This window comes from Nematostella vectensis, chromosome 6 (genome assembly GCF_932526225.1).
Source record: "Nematostella vectensis chromosome 6, jaNemVect1.1, whole genome shotgun sequence".
NCBI lineage: Eukaryota > Metazoa > Cnidaria > Anthozoa > Actiniaria > Edwardsiidae > Nematostella > Nematostella vectensis.
In genome coordinates this window covers 13,394,571-13,415,022 of record NC_064039.1, presented here as the reverse complement: position 1 = coordinate 13,415,022, position 20,452 = coordinate 13,394,571, and the positions used below count along the sequence as shown (strand labels likewise).

The 20,452-nt window shown below is 41.9% G+C and overlaps 1 protein-coding gene across 1 annotated transcript; it reads right to left on the bottom strand.

The window, feature by feature from the left end:
• Window positions 1-90: 90 nt before the first annotated feature.
• On the bottom strand, window positions 91-20,359 carry LOC5520981 (uncharacterized transporter slc-17.2). Its single transcript, XM_048728923.1, has 10 exons — window positions 18,907-20,359; window positions 18,310-18,343; window positions 17,508-17,707; window positions 16,401-16,488; window positions 16,161-16,256; window positions 15,749-15,870; window positions 11,747-11,899; window positions 11,216-11,342; window positions 10,179-10,417; window positions 91-449 (listed from the first exon to the last, which is right to left on the bottom strand). Exons 1-10 carry the CDS (start codon window positions 19,264-19,266, stop codon window positions 228-230), a joined length of 1,641 nt encoding a protein of 546 aa, XP_048584880.1. The 5' UTR covers window positions 19,267-20,359; the 3' UTR covers window positions 91-227.
• Between the last annotated feature and the right edge of the window lie 93 nt (window positions 20,360-20,452).

Here is a 20,452-nt window from a genome sequence, read left to right as displayed (position 1 = left end):
TATCTAAATTTACACTAGTTTCTTAGCAACTGGCATGAAAGTAAAAATTGGACACTTAGTGTATTTCCTCATAATAGATGACCGGCTGAAGAAGATATCAAAGGCTTTTATTTAGCTTTGAAATTTTGCTAAAATTCATCCAGCTAAAATTTTGCGGAAAGAAATTGTAAACCATACAATTTTCTAGTTCTTGGATGTATCTGTTTGCTGCGCATAATTCTCGAGCCCTAACTCTTCTCCGCCATCTTGACTTTCTCTTCCTCTTGGTCGGCCCTCGGAAAGAGACCGTCTTCAGTGAGCTGCAGCTCCTGTCTGTCCTCCTCAGGGGGGAGTTTGCTCCCTCCAGCCCAAGGCTGTAGATCGCCGGACATGAACGTGCAAAACACGATGGCACCCACAAGGTACACGAAAAACGTGATCCAGAAAACCGTGCGCCACTCACGCGCTTCCTGCAACAAATGAGGGACAATTTAGGGTCAAGCGATCTCTTTTTTGGCCGGTGCACAAAGAAAACATACTTTTAGGGTCAAGCGATCTCTTTTTTTGGCCGGAGCACAAAGAAAACATACTTTTAGGGTCAAGCGATCTCTTTTTTTGGCCGGAGCACAAAGAAAACATACTTTTAGGGTCAAGCGATCTCTTTTTTTGGCCGGAGCACAAAGAAAACATACTTTTAGGGTCAAGCGATCTCTTTTTTTGGCCGGAGCACAAAGAAAACATACTTTTAGGGTCAAGCGATCTCTTTTTTGTTGGCCAGAGCACAAAGAAAACATACTTTTAGGGTCAAGCGATCTCTTTTTTTGGCCGGAGCACAAAGAAAACATACTTTTATGGTCAAGCGATCTCTTTTTTTGGCCGGAGCACAAAGAAAACATACTTTTATAGGGTCAAGCGATCTCTTTTTTTTGGCCGGAGCACAAAGAAAACATACTTTTAGGGTCAAGCGATCTCTTTTTTTGGCCGGAGCACAAAGAAAACATACTTTTATAGGGTCAAGCGATCTCTTTTTTTGGCTGGAGCACAAAGAAAACATACTTTTAGGGTCAAGCGATCTCTTTTTTTGGCCGGAGCACAAAGAAAACATACTTTTAGGGTCAAGAGATCTCTTTTTTTGGCCCGAGCACAAAGAAAACATACTTTTAGGGTCAAGCGATCTCTTTTTTTGGCCGGAGCACAAAGAAAACATACTTTTAGGGTCAAGCGATCTCTTTTTTTTGGCCGGAGCACAAAGAAAACATACTTTTAGGGTCAAGCGATCTCTTTTTTTGGCCGGAGCACAAAGAAAACATACTTTTAGGGTAAAGCGATCTCTTTTTTTGGCCAGAGCACAAAGAAAACATACTTTTAGGGTCAAGCGATCTCTTTTTTTGGCCGGAGCACAAAGAAAACATACTTTTAGGGTCAAGCGATCTCTTTTTTTGGCCAGAGCACAAAGAAAACATACTTTTAGGGTCAAGCGATCTCTTTTTTTGGCCGGAGCACAAAGAAAACATACTTTTAGGGTCAAGCGATCTCTTTTTTTGGCCGGAGCACAAAGAAAACATACTTTTAGGGTCAAGCGATCTCTATTTTTGGCCGGAGCACAAAGAAAACATACTTTTAGGGTCAAGCGATCTCTTTTTTTGGCCGGAGCACAAAGAAAACATACTTTTAGGGTCAAGCGATCTCTTTTTTTGGCCGGAGCACAAAGAAAACATACTTTTAGGGTCAAGCGATCTCTTTTTTTGGCCGGAGCACAAAGAAAACATACTTTTAGGGTCAAGCGATCTCTTTTTTTGGCCGGAGCACAAAGAGAACATACTTTTAGGGTCAAGCGATCTCTTTTTTTGGCCGGAGCACAAAGAGAACATACTTTTAGGGTCAAGCGATCTCTTTTTTTGGCCGGAGCACAAAGAAAACATACTTTTAGGGTCAAGCGATCTCTTTTTTTGGCCGGAGCACAAAGAAAACATACTTTTAGGGTCAAGCGATCTCTTTTTTTGGCCAGAGCACAAAGAAAACATACTTTTAGGGTCAAGCGATCTCTTTTTTTGGCCGGAGCACAAAGAAAACATACTTTTAGGGTCAAGCGATCTCTTTTTTTGGCCGGAGCACAAAGAAAACATACTTTTAGGGTCAAGCGATCTCTTTTTTTGGCCGGAGCACAAAGAAAACATACTTTTAGGGTCAAGCGATCTCTTTTTTTGGCCGGAGCACAAAGAGAACATACTTTTAGGGTCAAGCGATCTCTTTTTTTGGCCGGAGCACAAAGAGAACATACTTTTAGGGTCAAGCGATCTCTTTTTTTGGCCGGAGCACAAAGAAAACATACTTTTAGGGTCAAGCGATCTCTTTTTATGGCCGGAGCACAAAGAAAACATACTTTTAGGGTCAAGCGATCTCTTTTTTTGGCCCGAGCACAAAGAAAACATACTTTTAGGGTAAAGCGATCTCTTATTTTTGGCCCGAGCACAAAGAAAACATACTTTTAGGGTCAAGCGATCTCTTTTTTTGGCTGGAGCACAAAGAAAACATACTTTTAGGATCAAGCGATCTCTTTGTTTGGCCGGAGCACAAAGAAAACATACTTTTAGGGTCAAGCGATCTCTCTTTTTGGCCGGAGCACAAAGAAAACATACTTTTATAGGGTCAAGCGATCTCTTTTTTTGGCCGGAGCACAAAGAAAACATACTTTTAGGGTCAAGCGATCTCTTTTTTTTGGCCCGAGCACAAAGAAAACATACTTTTAGGGTCAAGCGATCTCTTTTTTTGGCCGGAGCACAAAGAAAACATACTTTTAGGGTCAAGCGATCTCTTTTTTTGGCCGGAGCATAAAGAAAACATACTTTTAGGGTCAAGCGATCTCTTTTTTTGGCCGGAGCACAAAGAAAACATACTTTTAGGGTCAAGCGATCTCTTTTTTTGGCCGGAGCACAAAGAGAACATACTTTTAGGGTCAAGCGATCTCTTTTTTTGGCCGGAGCACAAAGAGAACATACTTTTAGGGTCAAGCGATCTCTTTTTTTGGCCGGAGCACAAAGAAAACATACTTTTAGGGTCAAGCGATCTCTTTTTTTGGCCGGAGCACAAAGAAAACATACTTTTAGGGTCAAGCGATCTCTTTTTTTGGCCAGAGCACAAAGAAAACATACTTTTAGGGTCAAGCGATCTCTTTTTTTGGCCGGAGCACAAAGAAAACATACTTTTAGGGTCAAGCGATCTCTTTTTTTGGCCGGAGCACAAAGAAAACATACTTTTAGGGTCAAGCGATCTCTTTTTTTGGCCGGAGCACAAAGAAAACATACTTTTAGGGTCAAGCGATCTCTTTTTTTGGCCGGAGCACAAAGAGAACATACTTTTAGGGTCAAGCGATCTCTTTTTTTGGCCGGAGCACAAAGAGAACATACTTTTAGGGTCAAGCGATCTCTTTTTTTGGCCGGAGCACAAAGAAAACATACTTTTAGGGTCAAGCGATCTCTTTTTATGGCCGGAGCACAAAGAAAACATACTTTTAGGGTCAAGCGATCTCTTTTTTTGGCCCGAGCACAAAGAAAACATACTTTTAGGGTAAAGCGATCTCTTTTTTTTGGCCCGAGCACAAAGAAAACATACTTTTAGGGTCAAGCGATCTCTTTTTTTGGCTGGAGCACAAAGAAAACATACTTTTAGGATCAAGCGATCTCTTTTTTTGGCCGGAGCACAAAGAAAACATACTTTTAGGGTCAAGCGATCTCTCTTTTTGGCCGGAGCACAAAGAAAACATACTTTTATAGGGTCAAGCGATCTCTTTTTTTGGCCGGAGCACAAAGAAAACATACTTTTAGGGTAAAGCGATCTCTTTTTTTTGGCCCGAGCACAAAGAAAACATACTTTTAGGGTCAAGCGATCTCTTTTTTTGGCTGGAGCACAAAGAAAACATACTTTTAGGGTCAAGCGATCTCTTTTTTTGGCCGGAGCACAAAGAAAACATACTTTTAGGGTCAAGCGATCTCTCTTTTTGGCCGGAGCACAAAGAAAACATACTTTTATAGGGTCAAGCGATCTCTTTTTTTGGCCGGAGCACAAAGAAAACATACTTTTAGGGTCAAGCGATCTCTTTTTTTTGGCCCGAGCACAAAGAAAACATACTTTTAGGGTCAAGCGATCTCTTTTTTTGGCCGGAGCACAAAGAAAACATACTTTTAGGGTCAAGCGATCTCTTTTTTTGGCCGGAGCACAAAGAAAACATACTTTTAGGGTCAAGCGATCTCTTTTTTTGGCCGGAGCACAAAGAAAACATACTTTTAGGGTCAAGCGATCTCTTTTTTTGGCCGGAGCACAAAGAAAACATACTTTTAGGGTCAAGCGATCTCTTTATTTGGCCGGAGCACAAAGAAAACATACTTTTAGGGTCAAGCGATCTCTTTATTTGGCCGGAGCACAAAGAAAACATATTTTTAGGGTCAAGCGATCTCTTTATTTGGCCGGAGCACAAAGAAAGCATACTTTTAGGGTCAAGCGATCTCTTTATTTGGCCGGAGCACAAAGAAAGCATACTTTTAGGGTCAAGCGATCTCTTTATTTGGCCGTAGCACAAAGAAAGCATACTTTTAGCGTCAAGCGATCTCTTTATTTGGCCGGAGCACAAAGAAAACATACTTTTAGGGTCAAGCGATCTCTTTTTTTGGCCGGAGCACAAAGAAAACATACTTTTAGGGTCAAGCGATCTCTTTTTTTGGCCGGAGCACAAAGAGAACATACTTTTAGGGTCAAGCGATCTCTTTTTTTGGCCAGAGCACAAAGAAAACATACTTTTAGGGTCAAGCGATCTCTTTTTTTGGCCGGAGCACAAAGAAAACATACTTTTAGGGTCAAGCGATCTCTTTTTTTGGCCGGAGCACAAAGAAAACATACTTTTAGGGTCAAGCGATCTCTTTTTTTGGCCGGAGCACAAAGAAAACATACTTTTAGGGTCAAGCGATCTCTTTTTTTGGCCGGAGCACAAAGAGAACATACTTTTAGGGTCAAGCGATCTCTTTTTTTGGCCGGAGCACAAAGAGAACATACTTTTAGGGTCAAGCGATCTCTTTTTTTGGCCGGAGCACAAAGAAAACATACTTTTAGGGTCAAGCGATCTCTTTTTTTGGCCGGAGCACAAAGAAAACATACTTTTAGGGTCAAGCGATCTCTTTTTTTGGCCAGAGCACAAAGAAAACATACTTTTAGGGTCAAGCGATCTCTTTTTTTGGCCGGAGCACAAAGAAAACATACTTTTAGGGTCAAGCGATCTCTTTTTTTGGCCGGAGCACAAAGAAAACATACTTTTAGGGTCAAGCGATCTCTTTTTTTGGCCGGAGCACAAAGAAAACATACTTTTAGGGTCAAGCGATCTCTTTTTTTGGCCGGAGCACAAAGAGAACATACTTTTAGGGTCAAGCGATCTCTTTTTTTGGCCGGAGCACAAAGAGAACATACTTTTAGGGTCAAGCGATCTCTTTTTTTGGCCGGAGCACAAAGAAAACATACTTTTAGGGTCAAGCGATCTCTTTTTATGGCCGGAGCACAAAGAAAACATACTTTTAGGGTCAAGCGATCTCTTTTTTTGGCCCGAGCACAAAGAAAACATACTTTTAGGGTAAAGCGATCTCTTTTTTTTGGCCCGAGCACAAAGAAAACATACTTTTAGGGTCAAGCGATCTCTTTTTTTGGCTGGAGCACAAAGAAAACATACTTTTAGGATCAAGCGATCTCTTTTTTTGGCCGGAGCACAAAGAAAACATACTTTTAGGGTCAAGCGATCTCTCTTTTTGGCCGGAGCACAAAGAAAACATACTTTTATAGGGTCAAGCGATCTCTTTTTTTGGCCGGAGCACAAAGAAAACATACTTTTAGGGTCAAGCGATCTCTTTTTTTTGGCCCGAGCACAAAGAAAACATACTTTTAGGGTCAAGCGATCTCTTTTTTTGGCCGGAGCACAAAGAAAACATACTTTTAGGGTCAAGCGATCTCTTTTTTTGGCCGGAGCACAAAGAAAACATACTTTTAGGGTCAAGCGATCTCTTTTTTTGGCCGGAGCACAAAGAAAACATACTTTTAGGGTCAAGCGATCTCTTTTTTTGGCCGGAGCACAAAGAGAACATACTTTTAGGGTCAAGCGATCTCTTTTTTTGGCCGGAGCACAAAGAGAACATACTTTTAGGGTCAAGCGATCTCTTTTTTTGGCCGGAGCACAAAGAAAACATACTTTTAGGGTCAAGCGATCTCTTTTTTTGGCCGGAGCACAAAGAAAACATACTTTTAGGGTCAAGCGATCTCTTTTTTTGGCCAGAGCACAAAGAAAACATACTTTTAGGGTCAAGCGATCTCTTTTTTTGGCCGGAGCACAAAGAAAACATACTTTTAGGGTCAAGCGATCTCTTTTTTTGGCCGGAGCACAAAGAAAACATACTTTTAGGGTCAAGCGATCTCTTTTTTTGGCCGGAGCACAAAGAAAACATACTTTTAGGGTCAAGCGATCTCTTTTTTTGGCCGGAGCACAAAGAGAACATACTTTTAGGGTCAAGCGATCTCTTTTTTTGGCCGGAGCACAAAGAGAACATACTTTTAGGGTCAAGCGATCTCTTTTTTTGGCCGGAGCACAAAGAAAACATACTTTTAGGGTCAAGCGATCTCTTTTTATGGCCGGAGCACAAAGAAAACATACTTTTAGGGTCAAGCGATCTCTTTTTTTGGCCCGAGCACAAAGAAAACATACTTTTAGGGTAAAGCGATCTCTTTTTTTTGGCCCGAGCACAAAGAAAACATACTTTTAGGGTCAAGCGATCTCTTTTTTTGGCTGGAGCACAAAGAAAACATACTTTTAGGGTCAAGCGATCTCTTTTTTTGGCTGGAGCACAAAGAAAACATACTTTTAGGATCAAGCGATCTCTTTTTTTGGCCGGAGCACAAAGAAAACATACTTTTAGGGTCAAGCGATCTCTCTTTTTGGCCGGAGCACAAAGAAAACATACTTTTATAGGGTCAAGCGATCTCTTTTTTTGGCCGGAGCACAAAGAAAACATACTTTTAGGGTCAAGCGATCTCTTTTTTTTGGCCCGAGCACAAAGAAAACATACTTTTAGGGTCAAGCGATCTCTTTTTTTGGCCGGAGCACAAAGAAAACATACTTTTAGGGTCAAGCGATCTCTTTTTTTGGCCGGAGCACAAAGAAAACATACTTTTAGGGTCAAGCGATCTCTTTTTTTGGCCGGAGCACAAAGAAAACATACTTTTAGGGTCAAGCGATCTCTTTTTTTGGCCGGAGCACAAAGAGAACATACTTTTAGGGTCAAGCGATCTCTTTTTTTGGCCGGAGCACAAAGAGAACATACTTTTAGGGTCAAGCGATCTCTTTTTTTGGCCAGAGCACAAAGAAAACATACTTTTAGGGTCAAGCGATCTCTTTTTTTGGCCGGAGCACAAAGAAAACATACTTTTAGGGTCAAGCGATCTCTTTTTTTGGCCAGAGCACAAAGAAAACATACTTTTAGGGTCAAGCGATCTCTTTTTTTGGCCGGAGCACAAAGAAAACATACTTTTAGGGTCAAGCGATCTCTTTTTTTGGCCGGAGCACAAAGAAAACATACTTTTAGGGTCAAGCGATCTCTTTTTTTGGCCGGAGCACAAAGAAAACATACTTTTAGGGTCAAGCGATCTCTTTTTTTGGCCGGAGCACAAAGAGAACATACTTTTAGGGTCAAGCGATCTCTTTTTTTGGCCGGAGCACAAAGAGAACATACTTTTAGGGTCAAGCGATCTCTTTTTTTGGCCGGAGCACAAAGAAAACATACTTTTAGGGTCAAGCGATCTCTTTTTATGGCCGGAGCACAAAGAAAACATACTTTTAGGGTCAAGCGATCTCTTTTTTTGGCCCGAGCACAAAGAAAACATACTTTTAGGGTAAAGCGATCTCTTTTTTTTGGCCCGAGCACAAAGAAAACATACTTTTAGGGTCAAGCGATCTCTTTTTTTGGCTGGAGCACAAAGAAAACATACTTTTAGGATCAAGCGATCTCTTTTTTTGGCCGGAGCACAAAGAAAACATACTTTTAGGGTCAAGCGATCTCTCTTTTTGGCCGGAGCACAAAGAAAACATACTTTTATAGGGTCAAGCGATCTCTTTTTTTGGCCGGAGCACAAAGAAAACATACTTTTAGGGTAAAGCGATCTCTTTTTTTTGGCCCGAGCACAAAGAAAACATACTTTTAGGGTAAAGCGATCTCTTTTTTTTGGCCCGAGCACAAAGAAAACATACTTTTAGGGTCAAGCGATCTCTTTTTTTGGCTGGAGCACAAAGAAAACATACTTTTAGGATCAAGCGATCTCTTTTTTTGGCCGGAGCACAAAGAAAACATACTTTTAGGGTCAAGCGATCTCTCTTTTTGGCCGGAGCACAAAGAAAACATACTTTTATAGGGTCAAGCGATCTCTTTTTTTGGCCGGAGCACAAAGAAAACATACTTTTAGGGTAAAGCGATCTCTTTTTTTTGGCCCGAGCACAAAGAAAACATACTTTTAGGGTCAAGCGATCTCTTTTTTTGGCTGGAGCACAAAGAAAACATACTTTTAGGGTCAAGCGATCTCTTTTTTTGGCCGGAGCACAAAGAAAACATACTTTTAGGGTCAAGCGATCTCTCTTTTTGGCCGGAGCACAAAGAAAACATACTTTTATAGGGTCAAGCGATCTCTTTTTTTGGCCGGAGCACAAAGAAAACATACTTTTAGGGTCAAGCGATCTCTTTTTTTTGGCCCGAGCACAAAGAAAACATACTTTTAGGGTCAAGCGATCTCTTTTTTTGGCCGGAGCACAAAGAAAACATACTTTTAGGGTCAAGCGATCTCTTTTTTTGGCCGGAGCACAAAGAAAACATACTTTTAGGGTCAAGCGATCTCTTTTTTTGGCCGGAGCACAAAGAAAACATACTTTTAGGGTCAAGCGATCTCTTTTTTTGGCCGGAGCACAAAGAAAACATACTTTTAGGGTCAAGCGATCTCTTTATTTGGCCGGAGCACAAAGAAAACATACTTTTAGGGTCAAGCGATCTCTTTATTTGGCCGGAGCACAAAGAAAACATATTTTTAGGGTCAAGCGATCTCTTTATTTGGCCGGAGCACAAAGAAAGCATACTTTTAGGGTCAAGCGATCTCTTTATTTGGCCGGAGCACAAAGAAAGCATACTTTTAGGGTCAAGCGATCTCTTTATTTGGCCGGAGCACAAAGAAAGCATACTTTTAGCGTCAAGCGATCTCTTTATTTGGCCGGAGCACAAAGAAAGCATACTTTTAGCGTCAAGCGATCTCTTTATTTGGCCGGAGCACAAAGAAAGCATACTTTTAGGGTCAAGCGATCTCTTTATTTGGCCAGAGCACAAAGAAAGCATACTTTTAGGGTCAAGCGATCTCTTTATTTGGCCGGAGCACAAAGAAAGCATACTTTTAGGGTCAAGCGATCTCTTTATTTGGCCGGAGCACAAAGAAAGCATACTTTTAGGGTCAAGCGATCTCTTTATTTGGCCGGAGCACAAAGAAAACATACTTTTAGGGTCAAGCGATCTCTTTTTTTGGCCGGAGCACAAAGAAAACATACTTTTAGGGTCAAGCGATCTCTTTTTTTGGCCGGAGCACAAAGAAAACATACTTTTAGGGTCAAGCGATCTCTTTTTTTGGCCGGAGCACAAAGAAAACATACTTTTAGGGTCAAGCGATCTCTTTTTTTGGCCGGAGCACAAAGAAAACATACTTTTAGGGTCAAGCGATCTCTTTTTTTGGCCAGAGCACAAAGAAAACATACTTTTAGGGTCAAGCGATCTCTTTTTTTGGCCGGAGCACAAAGTATGCGCATGCGCGTGGTGTGACAAACGTAATTGAAGTATTGAAAATAGTTGATCGTTGGAACCAAATTAGGAAATGATGACTCCGGTAGCTATTTTGACAAAAACAACTTAAAAAAAATACTGTACAATGGAAAACACAAGTCATGGAGAAATATATATACGTGTGTAGATCTTGTATGTGATCCTGCCACAGTTTTTGGTGTATTGCTCCTGTCGCAGATACATCTATACCCTTTAAGAGCAGTACGTTTGCTGCCATCACAATGGTGATGGAATTAATATGATTTCTTATATACTAATCCCGTCACCAAAATGTTCCGAGACTTGACCACTCCCCTTCAAAGTTACCTTATTAACTGTAACAATCCCGACCAGCAGCGGGCTCAAGAAGCCAGCGGTCGTACCCAGAGTGTTGCACAATCCCATGATTATACACGCGTAAGGTGGGGCAATATCCAACATGTTTACATTGTACCCAGAATGCAATAGTCCCGAGGCGGCCACGCCCACGCACATGATTGACACGGCCGCTGTAGCATTGGTGGCGTAACCCGCGATCACTATGAATGAACCGGCGCCAAGAGCTCCTACCGATTGAAAAAGATGGGGCATTCAGTGGCTGGGAAACGTAAGCCGGGACGGCCTAAAACAACTTGGCGAAGAACAATCCAGGCTGAGCTGCTAGAGATGGGATTGACTTGGGGCGAGGCACTAAAAGTTGCAAAGGACCGCCAAGAGTGGCGTCACCGTGTCGCGGCCCTATTTCCCATTAGGGAAGATTGGGATAAGTAAGTAAGTAAGTAATTCAGTGGCTGCTTGCAAATGAGGTGCTGAACAAGGGCGCAGACACAACGAGGTGTAGTGAAGGGATAAATGCTATAACTAGACTACAGGCAAGCTGTAGAAAAACTAGACGGTTTGCGTAGGCGTGGTGTAGACAAGGTATGAATCAACACGAAGGTATGTGTTGAAAAGGTATGTTAAACTCCTCTGAGTGGTTGCGTTGACGTTTCGAGCGTTAGCCCTTCGTTGGGTTTCTTTTGCTCCGACGAAGTGTTAACGCTCGATCGTCAGCGCAACCACTCTGTTTCACAGAGGCGTTTAACATACCTTTTCAACCTTGTGTTGAATCATACCTAGTGAAGGGATGGTAAGGCGCCTTAGGCAGCCGCCATACAACTCATGTCTGACCAAGGGACTCAACTGAAAAATGATGGTCATTGTAAAGAAAGGGGGTGGGGGGGGGGGGGGGGTGGAGAAGAACCCTGGGAGGGAGGGAGTGACAAGATATCGTCATGTCTACACCGGATTCGAACCCGGCACGAAGTGGTTAAAACAAAGGTTTAACCTTGGCCTTGAGCTGTGATGTCGTGTTATGTACATACCAACGGAGTAATAAAGCCGCCGAACCGACTGGGTAGACATGCGCCTTCTTAACAGGTCAGCGGTTACACCACCAAAAGGTCCTGACAGTGACTTGACCAGGAAGGGAGCGGCGGCCAGGAAGCCCATCTAAAAACAAGCTGTCAATTCCCATTTACGAAACAGAACTGGAGACCCTGAGAGAGGGCCAGGGACTAGACTTGTGTACCTCCAGAGAGCTTACACAAAGACGACGCACAATGATGAGAAATGCTTCCTCTTTAATCACTCATTTCTGGATTGTTTCCAGCTCTGTTCGCCTGAACAGACGAAAAATAAGCCTTTATTTTTACTTTCAGCCAGCACAGATGATTGGGTTTAGGAGTTTAGTGAGAAACGTGCCAATCTCGTGGTTTGGTGGAAAACAGCTAAAATAAATAAAAAGGTTTTTGTTTATGATATTCTTCCTCATCGCATTCGTCCTTGCTGAAGCTCTCTTATTTTTCTCGTTAATGAGGGTTGCTGCGCACGCATTGTATTACGCGGATACCCACTGTCTGTATGTCCGTGTGTAGTATGTCCACAAGAAACATGGGCAAGCAGATGAGGATGGTATAGAGGCCCCAGTCAGCGGCCAGATTGCCGACCACGATGGCCCATACTGGTACTGATGTTAGCATGGCGCGCCAAGGCACAGGGACGTCAGTCTGAAACGAGAAAAAGGAAACAATAAATTAGGGTAGATAGTCACCCTCCTTGTTCCCTGCTAGCAGAGGCCTCTTTTCTCTGTATTTCGCAGCCCAGCGAAATACAGAGAAAAGAGGCCTCTGCTAGCAGGGAACCCTCCTTGCAGTTGGTATGCTGAATAACGAAAACGTAGAAACAACAAGGCTACCCCGGGAAGCCTTTATATGACTCATGTCTGACCACGGAACCTAGCTTTTCGAAATTGCTTGTGTTGTTTTTTGTGGAGGGCGTAAACCCGAAGAACCCCGAAGAAAACAACCGGGTAAAGGCAAAAAAAACAACTCAAATCACGTGGGAAACAGAACAAGCACTATACACAAACGCTGCCACCAGGATCCCCACTTCCCCCCCCCCCCCACCAGACGCTGTCACCAGGATCCCCACTTTTCCCCTCCCCCCCCCCCCAGACGCTGTCACCAGGATCCCCACTTTTCCCCTCCCCCCCCCCAGACGCTGCCACCAGGATCCCAACCTTTCCCCTCCCCCCCAGACGCTGTCACCAGGATCCCCACCTTTCCCCTCCCCCCCCCCCCCCCCCCCCCCCCAGGCTCACTTATCTCACTTATTAAAAACAACTCAACCCAAACACTTTCCCTCGGATTTGCTTCGACATTCTGCTTATTTTACCCCCAGTAAGCCAAAATCTTCAGCTAAAAATGGCCCTTTTTACTAAGGGAAGGGGGAAGAGATGGCGAGAACTGTTCAGTATGCCAGGATTTCTTAAATGCGCAACTGTTGTTTCTTGCTGTTGTTATTGTTTTTATTTTGTTGCTGTTGTTTTTTGTTTTGTTTTTGTTTTTGTTGCTTTAAGTCGTTTCCTCTGCTGTTTGTCGCTGTTGTTATTATAATGAGATTGTTGAATCGGTTGTAACTAAAGTGTTATTACCCATACCATCGTTTAAAAAAACATATTACGCGTTGTAATAATATAATTTTATTTCAAACATCATCTGTTTCTTACAATCTCCTGTTCACAGTTAGCGAATTAACGGATCACTACGGTGTTTGTTTGATTCGTGCTTTTTTCAAATGTTAGCAGTCCGCTAGAACTAGAACGCCTTTACTCATTTTAGGACTGTCAAACGAGCAAACATCATTTCAACAATTGCTATAAAAATTGGCAAAATAATAATTGAATAACAATCAAAAACATTATTTTAATAAAACCACTAACATAAATAGATTCTATATAAAAATAATACAATAAAACATTATTACATTATGTATAGTGACACTTCAGTGCCTTTCAAAAAATACTTTTTTGCGCCTCTTTAAATCTTCCAGTTCACTTCATAGCCTTTTAGGCTTTTCTGTGCCTTCTGAAATTCCCACTTACTTCCTTGACTTGGGGACCTTTCTGCGGCGCCTCTTCTAATGAGCTAACCATCCACGAGTACATAGCACTGCCCTCAAACACCTCCTTCTTTTGGCTGTCAAAGTCAGTGATGACGATTCTAGGTATCCGTGGCGAGTCTCGCCGCGTTTTGGCCTACATCCACGGCGACTGTAGATCGCTCATGTATTCCAGTAGTCAATGTGGTAGAAGTACCGAACTTCAGTGCAGGGATTTCTTCGCTTGTACTCCCACGGCGGTATTCCCAGATTTTCATGATGTTCGTAAAGATCTAACTCATCGCTAGGCAAAGGAGAAATGGTTTTATGGCCGAGGCTGCTTTCGATACCTTCAATTTCTGATTTCGGATGGATGCTTAGCGAAGGGAGCCCACCTAGGAGAATATTTTTCACGCGCCGTGCGAAATTCATGTTGATTGCTACCTACGATTGCAGTTAATAGGAAGGGATCTGCAAATGCGTTGCATAAAAACAAAAACAAATTTATACATTTTTACCATCGGTCATCATTTCGTCATCTTTTTCATCTAGCCAATCATTTCGTCTTCGCCTAGCGTCAGTGCTTGCTAATCTGTTATCGTGGTGATGGCTACCTCCCATGCTACAAACATCACAGTTTGGCATGGTTTGGCATGTGGTGCTAAACCCTGCCAGGAAGGCCCATTTTATTTGCTAAATTTCGAATCCCGAATCATATGAAAGGGTTTAATTACCGCTACTGTTTATTCTGTTGTAACTGTTTATTCTTTTAACTGAGGCTAGCTGCGTCAAGGATTTGCGTCATGACGGGTCGAGGTCATTAGTAGTCATGGTAATGTCAATCATTCTCCCGACAGCACGAACCAGAATGCCGAGCGAAAGGAGAGCTGTTGTTTGTCAAATATGATAATTTACCAAGGAAATGTCTCTGTAATCACATATGGTAATTACTTTTACGTCACTTTTGAAGTTCGTGAAAAATGAACATAGTCTAAAACATAAACATACTGTATAACGTAAAGCATATGGCATTAAAAATATAACATAAAAATAACATTAAGTAAAATTATATGATTCCACATGTGTAGTATGGATTTTTTTATGTCAAACAATCTAATACAAAGAAGTGAGCATGTTTTTCAATGATGCAGTCCAAACATGTATTTCCTAAACATAAACATACCAAAGGTGAAAAATCGTTTGCGATGGAGAGAAGAAATTTGACTGCGGTGAACAGCCTTAACTAGAAACCAGACAGTGGATTCTAGACTAAGACCCCGTCCCTACGTATTCGTTTTCGTTTGAAAACGCAACCTTTTTGTTACGGATACGGGTATCGTCCACACGGAAACGCGAAAACGATGATCGAAAACGGAACGATCTGAAAACGATTTCTAGGGTGGAACAATTTGAAAAAGATACCCTTTCGATGCCGTGGGGACGGACGAAAACGGAACCTTTCGAAAACGATGGCGTGATAACTCAGGTCCAGTCCACTTGGCGCGCGAGTACGCATGCGCTGTACACCTTGTTATCGTTTTCGTATCGTTTCTACATTTTCGTGGGGACGGGTCGTATCAAAATGAAAACGCTTCGTGTGGATGCGGATCTTTTTGAAAATGGAACAAACAGGTTGCGTTTTCAAACGAAAACGGATACGTGGGGACAGGGTCTAATGTCTAGTAGAGTCTAGACATGTCTAGACTCTACTAAAAAATTAAAAAAGTTGCTGGAAGTTTTATAAATCATATTTATAATGCCTTTCCATCGATACTAGTTGATTTCACTAGGTTAAATGAGTTATTTTTACCATTTTAGCTTTTTTTAATGAAGTACCCCCCCCTGACCCCGATAAGGAACTGACTAGGAACTGAGGAATTAGGAACTAGGATCACCGCGGTACCAAAATCCCTTGGTAATAATCTAAAAGGAAAACACTGGCTAGAGAAATTCAGACAATTTTGACGAACAACTCAGCACAAGAAAATGAAAATACAAGAGAGGAAAACCACTGTTTCTCCGTCGCATGTTTTCGCTAAATAATTTTTAATAAAATAAATCCATCGCTTGTGTGATTTATGCCTCGTGCCTGCGTGGCCTCGTGTGGAATGCCTCGCCGAACAAGCTTTGCCTATTCATTCCACAAGAGCCAAGTAAGTATTTCAGTCCCTTCAACAGCTTTAAGCAAAGTTCCTCGGCCCTGTTAATTATCTGACAAAACGCACATACATTTTAGCGCAATCAAAGCTGTCTATATTATATATGTTATTATCATTATCATTTTATTATCATTGGTTAATTGTTGTTCATAGGACAGCCGTGAAGATTTCATTCAGTGCAACCTCGATATAACGAAAAAACTGAGTGTCAGTTATACGGAGTTGTCCGCTTTATTGAGGTAATATTGACAGAATTTGAATGGTAAGGAAATCGGGACTTTTGAAAGTGTCCGCTCTATTGAGGGTTTTCCACTGTACCTTGATATGCGCAGTCGCGGAATTAATCATCTTCCTTTCGCCCTCAGATATAGTGGGGTGCTCGTCAGGGCTGTCATGCACAATCAGTTGCCAGGCAACAAACCACAGTATCCCGGCAGCACCTGGGGTAAAATATCCCATCATGCTTTTCTTACTTTACTCATTCCCCGAGAGATATTCACTCGAAGGGGTAGGGTTGATCGTTGTATCAAAAATGTTAATGTTAGTTCTTCTATTTTATTTATTTTGTTGCTTTCATCCCTCTACGTAATTAGAAGAAAACTTTTTGTGGCAAAGTTGCAAAACTTTTTTAGCTGATAAGAAAATCTAAATTGTTATCAATAATTAAATCATTTTACCGAGAGCCTCGCCCCCATGTGCTCGCCACAGTTCTCAATATGACGGTACTCACCAAAGCAGTAGAACACCGAGGCCCAGCCCCCATCAAAACCATATTTGGTAAGCAAACCAGACAACGGCATGGTAATGATGGTGCCCACGTGACAACCTGAGGGAAAACAAAACATTAAAGTCTTATGATGGGATAGCGAGATAGCGAGCGGGATAGCGAGCTCTACCCAAATCAATCCATTTAACTTTCCTTGTTTCGTACGTATTACTAACTGTGGTGGTAATTGTTATCTTATATTACCTGAGATAGCCAAGGTGACAAGAGTTGTTCTCTCTAGAGGAGGGGCCCACTTGCTCCATATGGCGTGATTACACGGAAAAACAGCACCCTATAAGGACGCATCAAGACTGTTATGAGCTAAAGATGAATGGACATGGTACTTCATTACATAAATACAAGCCAACAACTAGCAACAGCCACTCTGATGATCATCATCATAATGATAATAATTGTTGACGAAACACTGCCATGATCACCGTCATTATTATCACTATCACCATTATCATCACCATCATTACCACAACGATCACCTTCACCACTACCACTATCATCAATTCCACCATCACCATTATCATCACCATCATTATTACCACCATCACCACCACCACCATGATCACCTTCACCACTACCACCAATTCCACCATCACCACCATGATCACCTTCACCACTACCATCAATTCCACCACCACCATCATCATCATCACCCGCGTCATTATTACAACAATCTTTATCACCATCTATTGTAATTGTAGTAACCCTTTTTGCTACAATCATCAGCTATTAGTATATCAACTCATCGGCTTAGGGTCCTGGCCCACCCTGATAATGTGCCGAGATGAGAAATAACATGGACATGGTTAAATCGATTAATTCTATACTCAGGGATACGCCGTTATCGGTATTTAGGAAGATGGTTGAAGAAGTTCGGTGGGTATTGGATATCAAAAAAGATGAGTCAAAATGAAACCTATTGACTGGGACTCAAGCTTTTAACACGAGGACATTGGTGGCATTTTTATCAATACCACTTCGAGGTCAGTGAATTACTGAATGACCCCCCTCCCCCTGCGTTTTTGTTCAGACACGCCCATGCATCTTTGTCATCATTCATCGTCCTACCTATCATAATCAACATCGTAATTATCATCATCATCATCGACGTCATCATCATCATCATCGTCAACATCACCACTACCACAATGATCAATTCCACCGTCACCACCACCATCATCATCACTTATTCCAGCCTAGGACCGTACGCTTTTAGGGGCCGGGGGGGGGGGGGGGGGGGGGGTCGTGGCCCAAGTTTTTTTCTTTCAAATATTATCACGATGGTGCAATACGTACGAGCATAAGTCCTTCTGCAGCTCGGACCGTGATCATCCCGTACACGCTACATCGTGTCGCTATCGGCGTCAGCAGGGTCAGCATGGACGCCATGAATATCGCATAGCCAAATATCCGGGTACCTCCGAGCTTTAGCGCAAGCCACGCACCAGGGATTTGGAGGAATGCATAGCCATAGTAGAAAGAACCGAGTACAATGCCTTAGCGAGAAAGGAGAAGCAGGGGAAAACATTTTTTTCGGTTGAATGTACTAAAAAAAACTCCCTTTCCAGGCGAATAAAATTACGGCCTAAAATCAGGCGCGAAAACTGGCTCTCCCCCCCCCCCCCCCCCCCAGGACCCTTATATTACGTATGTAAGGCGGCCCGACTCATACGTCGCGCTTCTGCCGTGCCGAATTTAATTGTCTATTTGTATCGACACAAATACATTGGGTTCAACGTTGACCAGGCGTCGAGCTCCGGCTAAGTTCAAACGTCGTATTATCCATAAGCCGTATTAAATTAAAATGCATGCAAATGAATGGAGTTGATTGTTTCATCTGCATTGCATGTATTTGCATTGAATATGGCTCATAGATGATACGGCGTTTGAACTTAGCCTAAGTGGGTTGCGAGATGTTTGTCGGCCCCATAGCTAAGACGCGCAGGGTGCGTGCGCGGATTGAGAGATTTACACAAAAAAAAATACAATCTTACCATGCCATTATACCTAGGGATACCCCCTCCCCTAGCGAATTCTGGCTATGCGCTTGTTTTATTTCAATTTTAGTTTGATTCCACTGCGACAAGGAGTCCCCTACCTTGCGTCTTGGAATTCCAGTGAAACTCAGCCTCCTAGAAACAAGCAAACCATAGCGACATGCCCATATGAACGATATATTGATAGGTTACAAGACGCACACAGGGACAAGCTGTGCAGAGAGATGCGCAGCCACACACCTTCCCCCTTGGGCACTTCTTGGTACGTAGCATAGTTTACAGGGTTACCATAGTTTAAAGAGAGACAGTCAGTAAGCCTCTTCTTAACATTTTGTTTACCTTTGAATTATTTACAAATAAAATTACAAAAAGCATCCAAAAACATAGCTTTATCGTTCGATTACCAAATGAATCGTAAGTAATGCCCAAAAGGTCACCGATGGAAATGTTTTCTTTCCTCTACTGGGTCTGAAGTAGCAGTAGACGTCAAGTTTCATGATCAGTCCAAGGTACAAACATTCCAAACTTGTGTTTTTTAACATTATTTATAATAACTTATAGGATTGTCAAACGCATCCAGAGCCTGTTAATATTATAAGTGAACTTAAAAGCATTCTGCAGTAAATAATAATAATAATAACAGAAAACTCTTATATAATAAGTACAACGTTCTAATCAATACTGAGCTAAGTACTTACCCTTAAAAACTTCATGCCTTTTACATTAACGGTGTGGTTGTTCACCATTGCCCCCAAAGCAACATTCAAGTTCACCCTCAACGCATACATATTCATAAATCCTAAAAACGTCATAATGGCAAGAACATATCGCTTAGGAAACGTGAAGTTGTTCCCGTCTAAGTCACGATCACGGCTTCCTTGCGCGCCATTTTTCTCAAGACTTGAGCTCTTTGAGGATTTCTTTCCATTGTTTGGCTTCTTACAATTACATTCGCAAAACTGAAAACAAATTAGTAACCGAGAAATAAAGCGAAAACAAGTGTAAAGGGCGTTTAGAAATCGGGTCAGACCATTTTCAAGGCCGCTGCCGCCTGCCATAGCGTGAATTGGTCAAGCCCTCAAGAGACGAGTTCTTCCCTGGAAGATCATGTTTCGCCCTGGCCGTTTTGCCATTTTGTCGGTGATTTTTAACCCTTTGAATGGTTCACCATGTTCGATGAGGTTGCTGACCCGTGAAAAGTACCTGCTACGAACTAAATTCTTCAATTTTCATAACAACGTTTAATTTGATCAAAATATAGATGATAATAAAATATATTGTTTATAGCAAAAATATATAAATGAACTTTTAAATCAAACCTGACTGCAAAAATCGACTCAAGATGCTCTATGATTTTTTTTCGCATCTGATGCAGCCACGATGGAAATTTCTCACACTCTTTAGTTCAAGGATTTAAAATATACGAGTAATTCTTCTCTCTTCGCTAACCTAAGGCAAACAAAACGCCTTTATAAAGGTCTTTCAATCATTTTTATTTTTTCATTGGATCCCAAATCAAAGGGGGGCAGTTAGCCCTTACCAGAATGTATTGCAATCGTTTGAGATTGTTTGTGACTTGTCAAGATTTTATTAGAAAGTTGAGAATCTACACTGTCTGAGATACTAAAAAAATATGTGCGTATATAAAACTTCTAGGGATATAGTATTCGATATCTATCACAGCACAAAGCGACTGGAAGTTTTCATTTTATCCGAAGAGGTTGCTATTCTTTCTTTGTCTATATTAAGTACAAATGGACCAATCAATCATGAAGCACAAATCAGGCCCGTACCCAGGAGTTTTTTTGGTGAAGTGCGGAATCCGGAAAAGTGGACCTAATTTTTCAGGGGTGGGGGTGAGTTTCCTGATAAAAAATCTTACCACCCCCATTAGATAAAGGGATTTTTATGCCATTTTTATGCAACGCTTATTATCTGATTTGGCTAAAAAAAAATTTGACTTAAAGATTTATGAGATACCAGATTGATCTCGAACGCCCTTTTTAATCTAATTCGCTTACTTTATATAGTTTTGTCTACATAATGGCTGGCCCGTACCCAGGGGGGTGCAGGGGGTGCGAACGCACCCCCCCCCTCCCCACAACGGCCGAAGGTCCACGTTTGGTTCTCAGACGTGCTATTTGTAGACAAAACTATATTAAAGCATAAGCTAGATCACTCTGGTATTTAGCCAAATCCGACAATAAACGTCCCGTGGAGATACTGCAAAGGCATAAAAAAACC

Bases quoted from the DNA above. Each gene is read 5' to 3' on its own strand.
- LOC5520981 (XM_048728923.1), bottom strand. From the start codon at position 19,266: ATGGCAGGCGGCAGCGGCCTTGAAAATGGTCTGACCCGATTTCTAAAC. The intron at 16,489-17,507 runs GTACGTATTGCA...GCGTCCTTATAG, and splicing joins CTGCAGAAGGACTTATGCTC to GGTGCTGTTTTTCCGTGTAA. The intron at 11,343-11,746 runs GTGGGTATCCGC...GCTTGTTTTTAG, and splicing joins TACACACGGACATACAGACA to ATGGGCTTCCTGGCCGCCGC.